Source organism: Nyctibius grandis, chromosome 29 (assembly GCF_013368605.1).
Source record: "Nyctibius grandis isolate bNycGra1 chromosome 29, bNycGra1.pri, whole genome shotgun sequence".
Classification (NCBI taxonomy): Eukaryota; Metazoa; Chordata; class Aves; order Nyctibiiformes; family Nyctibiidae; genus Nyctibius; species Nyctibius grandis.
The window spans coordinates 854,407-867,108 of NC_090686.1; the positions used below are offsets into that span (position 1 = coordinate 854,407).

At 36.6% G+C, this 12,702-nt stretch overlaps 1 protein-coding gene across 1 annotated transcript in view; it reads left to right on the top strand.

The window, feature by feature from the left end:
- DOCK3 (dedicator of cytokinesis 3) overlaps positions 1-12,702 on the top strand; it is a 209,176-nt gene that overhangs the window by 74,129 nt on the left and 122,345 nt on the right. Inside the window, exons 7-8 of the mRNA XM_068419791.1 lie at positions 3,493-3,577; positions 12,123-12,164. Coding sequence (XP_068275892.1) covers positions 3,493-3,577; positions 12,123-12,164 — 127 coding nt within the window. The remainder of the gene's footprint in view (positions 1-3,492; positions 3,578-12,122; positions 12,165-12,702) is intronic.

Consider the following 12,702-nt stretch of genomic DNA (forward strand, 5'->3'; position numbering starts at 1 on the left):
GCTCATAGTTTATGTGAACTGCTGTCAGGATCATTTCCTTTCCCTTCACCACCGTTATAAATTTATTTGTGTAAGAGAAATATGAATGATATTAAATGAGGCTTTGGTGTAGTGAGACAAGGAATACAAGGAAAATTGGTGGCTGCAAAATTAAAGCTGAAAAGAGTAAAGGTAAAGTGCACGTTTTTGGAGCAAAGGGGGTGAGATCTTGCACACTCTAGAGATGTGGTGAGTTCTCCCAGTCTGTTCTTCAAGTTTGGATGTGCATCTTAAAGACCTTTTTTTAGTCAAATGACATATTTCTGCAAGGTTCTTCTAGGAAGAGGTTGTTGCGACTTGTGTTTTTTTGAATTCTAAATGGTGTAGCATTTGTATTATAAATAAATGAAAATATTAGAAATTAAGATCATTCTTTGAAATTACCATTAAAACCAAGCTGATTTTCTCTAGAAGTCAAGTTAACCTGAAGAAGGGTTCTGTGTTCATCCCTTTCAGTATTAAAAATGCTAGCATTTTCATCTGTCGGCTTGTCTTTGTATTACTTGAGAGAAAAGTATCTAGAGATTTTGGGTGGTGACTTCTCTCCCCAAAGAAAGGAAAATTCTAAAGACTTCTAAGTGGAAGAAGAGGAATATCTAAATGTCAGCTGGAGTTATTCCAGCCATATGCTATCAAGAGGTAGTTGGTAGGCCTGGGGATATTTTGTAGGTATACTTGGGAGATATTTTTGAAAGGCAGTTCAATGTTAAGGCAGAATTAAAAAGCACATGAATTTGCTTGTGAAAGAAAGTATTGCGGAGAGAGGAGCTGTCAAATAAACAAACCAGCACATTATCTAACTTTTATGCATGCTGTGTTTTGGAGAAATACTGCTTGGCAGCTGGTGCTCTTGTATTCCCACAGTATTTGATAATAGAGAGTGAAAGTGGGCCACTGGCTATCATTGCCATTTCAAGCGTTATGTTGTCAGTCCTTTACGGACGAAAAATAAGTGTTACAAATTAAATGCATAAACCTGAACTTCCACCTGCGCGTTAATAAAGGACAGCATGTTAGTACTAAAGCAAAAGACACCTTTGTTTGCTGGGAGCAAGTATTGTGCAGGATTAACATAGTATTAGAGAATGAGAATCTTCTGGGCTGGAAATCCATGGTGTTAAGGGATTTAACTAAAAATAGGATATAAGTTTCACAGGGATGCCAGTGCAGTTGTGTTGAACATTATTAAGTAGAAGATAATACTTTTGTCATGTGGTGAGTAATGAGTCCAACCACTGTTTGACCTCAGTTCTCTAGAGTTGAAAATATGAGAATATAATAATATCAGGCTATGATTAGCTTTGACTTTTTTTCTATAAAACTGTAATAGTACTTTGCAATTGTAATGCACTTAAAAGTGGTTTTGATAACGTCATTAGAAAATAATTTGTTCATATCTGTATGTTGAGGAGAAATTCCTTTATGAATATACTTTGGGGGGGTGTGTACACATGTGAGTGACAGGGTATTTTGGAGGAGGTTTAGATATTCAGATTCAGGAACACTTCTGTGAATGAATATGGTGAGTATTAACTTTTTTTAAAAACTTTGAAGTGGACTCTGCATATTATTACTTTTACATGTTACCATTTTTTTTCTATTATGTTTTTGGACTTTCTATTATAAGTAGGCTCAAGTGGCAGCTGCAGTTAAGGATTACGCAGTGCATTCTTATTTTAATCTTTTTCATTTGGTAAAGAGATAAAGTAATTTTCATCTCTGCAGCTGCAGTTTTCAGATACTGGTCTTGGGCAAGGGATAACTTCAGTTTGATAGGTTTAATCAACACAAAGTATGTAAAAGGTGTATAACCATCGCTTTCACGATTTAGCCTTGGTGTTTAGAAACTGGTATTTGGCATGAAAACTACATTGAAGAAGGAAAATTGCCAAAACCAATGATATTTTCAATGGAAAAAGGAACAAAGAACTAAGAACGTGGAAATTCTAGTTTGTCAGTACAGTATTTTACTGGCAATTACAGTACTGCCTAACAGTTGTTTGCCAGCAAGTGGACCAGAGCTGAGCTATATGTTTGAGATACGATGGTTTAGGGATATCATTAAAGAAGGAAAACCTGATTAAGCAAAGTTCCAAAAAGAATTATGGAGTTGGGAAACTTATGGGAGATGATTAAAAGTACAGTGGTCAGCAAAGGTAACTGGGCTTTGCACGACCCCTGGTTCTTCCTTGCTGTTGTTTCAAGGTAATTGCTCAGAAAGAGACACTGTGTTGCCTGGAGGCTTTTGTTTATTGCACCATACAATTACTCGGCTGTACCTGAGAGGTTTTTTCAAATAAAATTTTTCATTTGCCATCAGGAACAAAGCTGTTCAGAATGTTTCCCTCTCTGATTACAAAACTAAATTGATTTTTGCTTTTCTTTTATAGCTGGTGACAGAAAGCATGCAAAGGTGGTCCATGAGGGCACCTCTTCTGAATTTTTTTTTTAAAGACTTATTAAGAATTTCAAAATAAAATATCTGTAAATGAAGTATCAAAGTTGTGTAAGATGAAAGCAGGAAGACGATTCATTCATGTGGTTTTTCAATTTTGCTCCTAACGTGTGTTTAGAATAGCTTTGTACTGTAATGCTCAGAACGTTTTATGCTTCAGAATCTGAAGATCTACAGAGCAAAAGTTGGTTTTTGACACCTTTTAGGTTGTCTCATTCTGCAGTCTACAATTAATTAATTGTTAATAGTTGTTCATTTATTTGTCTGGATGCAAAATAGCTTATTCTGTCTATTGCTCACATGCAGCTGTGACCTGAACTGTCTTCTTTACTACAGAATTCCTTAACTAGTCATCCTCTTTGCACTGGTGTACTTTTTTTTTTTAAATAGTTTATGTATTTGATTTGAGCCAAAATATTATTTCAGTTCAGAGTAATTAAAAGGGTTTTTTCTGTGTTACAAATACAGATTAAAATTCTTGTAGATATTGCAGTTATTGTTTATTATCAAAAAAATACTATGTTTATACAGTGATAAAGCTGGGGGTTTAGTTGCATGAACCCCAGGAATTTCAAAGCAGCTTCCCAAGGCGCAGTATTGATTTACACATTTGAACAGGGTTACTAATGGAACTTTTTCATTATGTAGTGAAGGAACCTACTCAAATGCTGCAGCAGAAACCAGATTACTAACTTTATTTGCCTACTGCATTTCTATGTATGAAATTAACTTGTTCTGGACGCCTCGCCAACATATTGGCCAAAAGCTTCAGCTAGCATTAATCGCTATAGCTGCACTGATGTTCATCGTGGTTTTTTGCATGATGTTTGCATTTGATTTTATTTAGAAGCATTTATCTGTTTAATGATAAACAATTGCAAAAAGGCTTTAATAGTTTAGTATTTCTTGTGTCCTTGCCCTTGAGTAAGCACATGTAGTAGATAACAGTGAACACTGACGTATTATACTTACCATTTTTCCTTCCTTCTCTTTTGCAGACATTTGGGCCTAGATTTAGTTCCTCGGAAGGACTTTGAGGTTGTGGATTCAGATCAAATCAGTGTTTCAGATCTTTATAAAATGGTAAGAAATCTGTGGGCATCTCCTTTGCATTTTCACTTTGGGAGGGAAAGAAGGGAAAAAGTTTTTATTCTTTACTCTTACATATTTTCTTGATTAGAATAGTGTTGTAAGCTGAATATCTTTTTCATTTGCACCCTAACCACCAGGACAGTGAGTGTCTCTAGTACCCTGAGTTTAGTAACGATGAACCAGCTTTCTTTCGGAAATGGCATGCTTATATACATTTTAATTCCAATTTACAAAGTAACACAGTATTAAAACTAGAGAAGGTAAATTTGAATGTTGTTTTTTCCTACAGTTTTCTTGTTTTTAAAATCTATTGTTTCAGAAGCAGGAAAAGAAGTTCTGAAAAAAACAGATCCATCATCTACAGCGAATGGGAATCCTTTTAAACTTTGGTCTTTGTTGCTAAAATTAATATACAAGCATTAAATGAAGTAGCAATAATTTTTTTTTCATTTATTTGTACAATTAAAGAAAAATAGGGCTGGAAAATCTTAAGAGGTCATCCAGTCCATTCTCCTGCTTAATGTCAGGATCAACTGTCTCTGTCATTTATGACAATTTCTTCTCTGTTTCTCAAAATCTCCAGTCAAGACTCCACAGCCTACCCAGGCAATCTTTTTGCTCAGTTCCCTGTTCTTACAGTTTGGAAGTTTTATTAATGGTGGTCTTAGACATAGAGGTTTCTCGCTGCAGGTTAAGCTTCATGTCTTCCTGTCATGTCCACAGAGAAACAGATTACTCCTGCCTGTTGGCACCACCCTTTATGTACTTGAAGACTTGTTAAGTCGCATTCAGTCTTCTCTTCCTTAGGCTAAAAAACCCCATTTCTTTCAGTTTTTCTTTATAGCTCAGGTTTTCTAGACCTCTGGTTCCTGCACTTATTCTGCAGGTGTTACATTACATAATCAGCAGTTTGCCACTGCCTTTTGCAAGTATACTGTTGCATTCTGTGTGATGGGAAATAATACAAAATCTTGGAAGCTCCAGCGATTAACTGTGGTGAAATCTTGCAGAGGTCTATTCATTAGAAAGCACCATGAGCCAGGCAGATGCCCTGGCAAATTTTATTGACGTATAACGAAGAAGGCTAAGAGATTGACATGCTTTTTTGCATTATGTGATCATTACTTCGAGCAGCAATTATTGACTTACTGGGAGAAATAGAACTGCTTCCTGTTGTAGGATCTAGTGTTGATCAGCCTGCTTCTTCCATTAATTAAAGTTCTTGAGCCTGGAGTCCATCAACAGTTTGTGTGAGTCCAGGAAGTCCATGAGAGCCACTATTTAATTCTTTCACTAGAGTCTGCTGATGAAGAATACTAAAGCGAAAAGTCTGCTTCTGGGAGTTACATAGATAATAAACATCTTTGCCCTGTTTCGAAGATTTTTGAGCTTGGAGGAAGGGGGGAGACAAGTGAATAAGCTGATTTAAGCAAAACTAATCCTTGAACATTAAGGTCATCTCTGTTCTGTGGCAATGTCCTTTAGAAAACATGTGGTACGTTTGAATGTTAGGGGTTTCAGGAAAAATAGTGCAATTCCTTCATTGCAGTGAGTTCCAACTTCTATCATTATTAGTCACTAGTACAGTCATATTAGTACATAGTGAAGTTAAAGTTATTTTAGAAATGTGAATTTTGCTATTAGTGAACTATAAAGCCACTAATGCATTTCATGATTTAACTTTGTTTGGATTCTTCTTTGTTAGTAGGACTATGTAATACAGTTAGCTTTGTTTTGGATCATGATGTAGCTGTAAAGGGAGAAACAGCATGTAATGTTCAGTGGGAAGTGACTGAAGACCTTTCCTGAGACACTACTTTATTTTAAAAAAAAACAAACCAAACGAAACCAAGCACAAACAAAAAAAAACAAAACACAAAACAAAACAAACCCCAGCAATTACTTTAATACAACTTCTTAGCTTCATATCTTCCAAAGAATATAATGCTTTTTCTACATAAATATTGTTACAATTTCACTCACTTCTAGTAAACTTATAATTTCCTGCTTTAAAATGTTTTTGGCTTTCAGCTGTCAAAGATTAGGGAGCGATAGGTCCATGTCTAGGTGGGGCTTTTTGATATGCAAGATGTACTTCTCCCTAAAACAAAGGCATGTTTTGTAAACAGGCTGTATGCTGTTGCTGTTTTGAATTATTTGCACCATATAACAGTGGATTTCGTGGAAAGAAATAAAAATTGTTACATAAGAAATATTGAAGTACATCGCTGCATAGTACAAATTTTTAGTGTTTTTTTTTCTTGATTTGCCATAGTCCAAGGAGAGTTTGGTGCTATTACAGTGGTTTTCCTTCAGATACAGTATAGAAATAACTCAGTACAAAATTCAATCAGTAATGACTCGGGGAATGCAAGATGAGTTGCTAGCAGGATTGCTTTATCACTCTGTGTTTCAGTCTGAAGAGTTTTTTACTCTGAATACTTGTAGCTAATATTTAATTGTCAGAGTGGTCTGATTGTGTCACCCATCTTAGTCCTGAAGAAAATGTCAACGGCGCAGCTTGCTGCTCAGATCTGTGCTGGTATCAGGACATGCCTGTTAGTCAGTTTGCACTTTGCTGTTGCTTTAGTTTGTAGATTCGGGAAGACAGTGCTGTCTAATCACATCTAGTTGGTAGTCAGAAGGCAATTTCAGGAACCAAAACAGCTGAAAACCTGTTATTTTTTTAACTTAAATTTGTCAGAAATTGAAGGAGGGGTTGTAGGCATTTTTTTTGTTGTTTTAGAGGTTTTTTAGTGTGGTTTTGTTTTTATTATTTAACAAAAACCCAGGGAAGAATCCTTACTTCTGGCAAAATACTTAATGGGCTCTCAAAAGAGCAGTGAGGTTTTATGTTGTAAAATAATCTTGTGGGAGTAGTTGTGAGAGCCCAATTACTTTCTCATATTTGCAGGATTGTAGAATGTTAAATGTACCATAGAAAACAGTCTCATATTAGCAGAGCAATGGACGAGGTAACACATTAGACTTTCCTATCTGTGACAACAAATGCAGGTATTTTATACAGAGTCATTAGACTTAGCACTACTTCTCTTGGTAAATCTTATATTTTAAAATTCAAGCATCTTTTTTAGCTCTCATTGTTTCATTGCTAAGTATATTTGTGACTACTGTATGACTACTATATTCACCTCTTTGTCAGAACTGTTGTGCTTTGAGGCCCTGTACGTCCTGTTTCTCCAGGTTACTCATTATGAAGCTGAAGACTAGTGGCTTCAGGACGCAAAGCATTTGTCAGGAATCGTTGCTTTGCTCCTGAAGGAAACCAAATTGCCCTTTCCTTATGACAATGTGATTTTACCTAATATGATGGAACACTTTTTTAAAATTTACATTACTTTTGCAATTGTGGGAAAATACGTTGTCAGAATTCTGCCACAGAGCTCCGTTCTGGAGATACCCCTAGACTGAAGCTGTCATTTAGCAACACAAGTCCAGCAGAATGTCAGAAACACTTAGATAGCACTTTTAAGTGAAAGGGGTTACAAGACACAGATGTCTGGAGACATTTGCAGACATCAGAAATGTTCAATCCTGGTAATTAGATACGGTTTGCTTTTCTATAAATTTATTGGTTTGTGTATGTGTCTTCAGGGTGAATTTAAGAGGTGCATGAAAGGCACAACTATCGGCTGTGTGACTGCTGGGTCTTAGCCATTTCTTTCAACTCTGAAAATAATACCACAAGTTTACCAGAGTTCCTAATAAAGAGAGAAGTTTTAAATTAATGCTGCCGTCACCTCATAATTGCTTATTCTTTATTCAGACGGAAACTGAGATTGGTAAGAATGAGTAGTTACGAAACTTGAAAACAGACTTCAGTTGCCCAGAACTCTGCTAGAAAAGGAAAATAACTGGACACAAACTGTGCAGGAAATGCATAAAATCTCTGTGTTGTGTTTTTGTTTGTTTAACAAAGCAGATTGTCAAAGGACAGATTTGTGTGTGTTTGGTTCTAAGTGCTAGTAAGAAGTCAGTTGAGAATATGAAGATAGAAAGCACTTTGTTTCAGACTGACTTGGTACCGATAGGATTCACTTATCAAGCATCATTTGGAAAGGAAGGAGGAAGAACAACAATAAAAACTAATATTGGTAATGTTGGTAGATAAGTTATCAGGAGAAGCAAGTTTAACACGAAAGAAGAGGTAAGGGGAATTGATAGCTCTTGCGGTTTTCTTTTTAATTTACTGAAAGATACTCACTAAGAGGCCAAGTTGGATAAATTAAGAATTCATTGCCTTCAGTCTCTAGAGTGAAAGAAAGGGAAATTAAGATTACCAAGAGCAAGTATAGAAGAACAGAAGTATAGAAATGTATCACAGAATAGCACAAATGGGTAAATAGGAAAATGAGAAAGGCAGTGCACAAATTAAGATATAACAAGCAAATATTGTGAATTGTATCAAAAACCAGTTTTATATAAATAACCTGGTAGTAGTTGGGGAAACTAAATAAAAGCTTTATACTAGGGGGAAACCAATTGGCACGTGATGCAAGGAAGTAACGTCACATTTAATGTCCTTTTCACCCCCCTGAAGCTCTGGTAAGGTGGTAAACTAGCTCAAAAAGCTAACAATACCTGTGAAAAAGTGAAAGGAGTCACACCTGAACAGGAGGGGAAAGTTTATAAAGTAGTTATCAGTTTCAGGCGATTTAGAACTCTATACGTTTCCTTTGGGGAGAAGCCATATCATACATGTTAATGATAATCATTGGAAAGACGGGTAAGGTTCCAGAATACGGCAAAGGGCAAGCATACTTTACACCTTTAAAAAAGGTGATGGAGGAGGAGGAGCTAGTAATCATTCTCTCCCTGTAAGAAATGCTGAAGGAGGAAAAAAACCACCCAATTATTTGCAGCAAGGAGATGAGTAATAGTGACTGTGAACATGTTCAGAATAAGCAATTTTTTAAAGTTCCAGTTTACTTCCAGAACATAAATGAGTCTAGTGGATAGAGGAAAAGCAGCTGATGCCATATTTAGATTTTCATAAAGATTTTAATTGTTTTTTTAATTGAAATTCTCCTAAGGTCGTTAGTTCTAGATTAAATTACTGTAAAGTAAACACAAAACTAATTAGAAAACCCATACTAAAAAAAAAGGTGAAGAATAGTTGTCAATAATTTGGTTAAATAGGAGGAGGGATGAATCAGCTTAATTTCTTGCGGTCATCCTCCATTTTGTAGTGCTTCATTAATGACTGGATGGTGAAATAGGGAGTATGCTTACTAAATATGTAAATACCACCAAGTTGGAAGTGGTAGTACATGGGAGAAAAGGATCAGAATTCAAAATATTGTAGAGAAATTGAAGAAATTAACTGAAAAGTGTAGGTACAAGTGAGAATCATAAACGCAAGGTTTTAACTTCTGCAGTCAATTGTTGCTTCTGAAGTGTAGGTTGGGATGCTACAAACTTAGGCGGTTTTGTAGGAGAAGCTTTGAGTATTATAATGGAATCAAAAGCTGAGTTAATTAATCTTTTCATGTTAATGATGGATAAGACAAGAATCAGTGGGCCTAGGTTACAATGACAAGGATTCAGTGTAAGTATCAGAAAGCACTTTGATGAAGAAAGATATACTGAAATGGATCATTTTATCTGTCAAAGTTTGCACAAATGTTAACAGGCAACTGTCTTTTGGGTAAAAATAAAGATAAAACTGATTCTTTTTTTTAAGAAGAAAGATGGATAACTTCTTAACAGCCCTATTTTTATATAACCTTGTAAGGCTTTTCAGGTTGGAAGGAGCCTCAGGGGAGATCTGGTCAAACTTTCTGCTTAATGCAAGGTCAGTATTGAATTCAGACCAGGCTGCTCAGAGCTTTGTCCAGTTGGATCTTGAAATTCTTCAAGGAAAAAGTTTGGGTCCCTGCTCTAATGGTTGACTGCCTCGATGGGGTTATTTTTTTCTTTGTTGGAAAGTTGGGATATCCCATGTTGTAGTTTATGACCACAGTATTTTGTCCTCCTGCTGTGTAGCTCTGTATAGAGCCTGGCTGTGTCATCTGCCATTAGGTCACCTCCAAACCTTCTCTTCTCCAGACTAAAAAAGCTGCATTCCCTCCGTCTCTTCTCATACAGCATGTGTTCTGGCTACAAGCTGCTTTCATGGCCCTTTGCTGAATGGGGTGCAGTATTTCAGATGTAGTTTAGTGAATGCTGAGTAAAAAGGAATAAATGTTACTCTCAATCTACTGGCTATATTCCTGTTAATAGAAACAGTAAATTTTTAAATGTCCTTGCTGCTACAGTGCTCTCCTGACTTACGTTTTGCTTGCTGTTTAGCAGGACCCTGCCAGTCAATTCCTAGCCTATACCATGCAAGGATTAGCCTGTCCCAGGTGCAGGACTTGTTGTGTTTGTCCTTGCTGTATTTCATAAGGTTCCTTTTAACCCGTTCCTCTGAACTGCCTAGATCCCTCTGAATGGAGACCTCCTCCTTGAGTATATTGACTGCTGCTCCCAATTTAGAATTACATGTGAATTTATTAGACTGCATAGATCTCTGGATAGACCTCTGAAGAATACATGCCATCAACCATTACCTTTTGAACCTGACAATCCAACTGTTTGTTGGGGTTTTTTTACCAATATAGTTGTTCTACCCATGCAGGTGTAACTTCACAGCTTGGGTACAAGGATGCCGTGGAAGACTGTGGTGAAGACCTGGCTGAACTTGAGATAGACAACAGCCACTAATCTTCCTTCATCTACAGATCTGGTCTTTTTACCCTAGAGGGCAGTTAGGTTGATCAAGCTTCGATTTACCCTTGGTAAATCCATGTTGGCTCTTTCCAGTCACCCTCTCGTTCATGTACCCAAAAATGGCTTCCAAGAGGGCACATACACTTCGGGCACTTTGCCTAGCCAGAGGCAAGGGTGTGTAATATTAACTTGGTCAGTGGTTGTCTGTATTGTAATAGCGTGGTCCTGAAGCATAAAAGCAGAGAGTTAGTGAAGTCTAGTCTTTTGATTGTGAATAATTTAAAACCTGATTTTTGGCCACTTACTGTTACAGGTTTACCTAAAAGTGCACTCTGTAAGCAGCTGTGTTCGCTGAGGAAACTATAGCTCTTTGGACTGCCTCTCATATTTCTATTGCTTGGGTTTATCTCCCACTTTCTTACTCTGATTTAGAGATGAATTTTAGTCTAAAGAAGCCAGGATACTTTGAGCAGCTTAAATAACTGGTCTTTTCTATGCCAGCTGATTTTGAGTGGTTACAGGTGACAAAAAGACAATAAGCAACTCAGCCACCAGACTTTAGAGGATTTTAACATTCAGAAGACAGTATGGTAGTTAGACAAACACTGGAGCTGGAGATCAGTATTTCTTCTGCTGACAGTGTGAAAGAGGATGTTTTTGTAACTGTGAATGTAAACAGATGTCAAAATATGCCATTTAACTTAATATCTTCTCGATTTAGTCTAATTATGAAGATTATCTCTCCTTTTGGGGTAAAAAGTCTTATTTTTGTACTGTGTGAAAGTGGCATAGTTTGGAAAAAGTATTGCGGAATACATTTTGTGGACTATCTTTTACTTTCACCTCTTTTGAAGCTATGAGGTTATCAACAGATCGTGCTGGTCCTGCTACAGGGTGTGTATGTTTGGTCAGAGTAAGATGTTGGGTATGTAATAAAAGGATAGAGATGGGGACGAATGAAGAGAATGTTTATTAACGTGAGGCGGTGTTACTATTCCATTTTAAAATGCTAATGTTAAGATGGATGTGTGTAGAACAGGCATGGCAGAATCATTAATGATATGGTTTTTAAAGCTCTCTGAAACCTTTTCAATTTAGATTAGTATTTAAATCTCCCTTTGGAGATTAAATTGGTTCAGTGAGACTTGCAGTCCATTTTCTGATTATAACATCTCCTTCTGACATAAAAGGCTTTAAATACAGGATCATCCTCCAAATTCCATTTCAGAGACATAGCTCTCTATACTGATGCTTCTTTGCAGGTGTTGGCCAGCTGAAACTGTAGAAGAGTCTTTAACCATTTATCAGGCTTTTATTTTCTGATCACAGCAAAAAGTTTAAACAAAGTCTAAAATCCATCCTTCTTTTTAGATATGTTTTTTTTAATAAATGCAACTTTTCATAGACAACATACTGGTAGATGAGGATTAGTGGTGAAGTATCCCCCCATTTAGCAAGAGACACATAGATTATACAGTATAGGGTGATGGACTTTTCAAAAATAAGTGCTTTTACAGCATTGGAAATTCTGTCTAGCTTGTGACAGCCATTTACGTTAAAAGCTAAGGTAATTACCACCTGTAAATTCAAGTTGTTAGGCTAAGAAGTGGCTTAACTGAGAAAAGCCTTTAGGAAAGCTAGTGATCTTATGAGTGATGATATACTGTGAAAAAAGGCCGTGAAAAGTTGGCCATAATCTTCAACAGTCGTATTTTAAAATTGCTGTTCTAGTGCTACATGGATATAATGTAAATATTTCTTACTTTCAAATAGGTTTAAATTTTACTGTTTTGTATCTCCACAGCATTTGTCAAGTAGACACAGTGTCCAGCAGAGCACATCACAGGTAAATATCATCTACATATGGATTTTCGTTGTCTTTAAGTGTTTTGTAATGTATGTAAAGGTATGATGGAGATTTTTGGGTAGGTCCCTACCCATAGAACACTTCTTCAGAAGATCCCCAAGTAATTAACTTAAGGTCCTTCTTCAACTTCCATTTAGGCCTCTCTTCCTTAGCTCTAACTGTTGTTCTTAAAAGATTAACTTCTGTAGTGATATCAAAAGCCTTGGTCTGCCCATGCAAGTCGTCTTTCCACCTGCTAACACGTGGCTTAGTAGGCTTCTGTCTCACGTATCCTTTGTGTAATAATGTAATCCTTTCCTGGCCATGGGATCTGAGTCTGATCTTTCCAGGAGAACTGTGCTTCCACAGGTACCTGCTTGAAAGGATGAGGATTTACTTGGATTTAATTTAAAATCCAGAACAAAATTAATTTTAAGCTATGTTCTTTAAGCTAGTACAAATCGGGGCTGAATGTCTGAAAATGTGAAGATTTTCTTCGTTAGTATGTACCTGTCTTTGCATTCAGAGGAGACCAGCC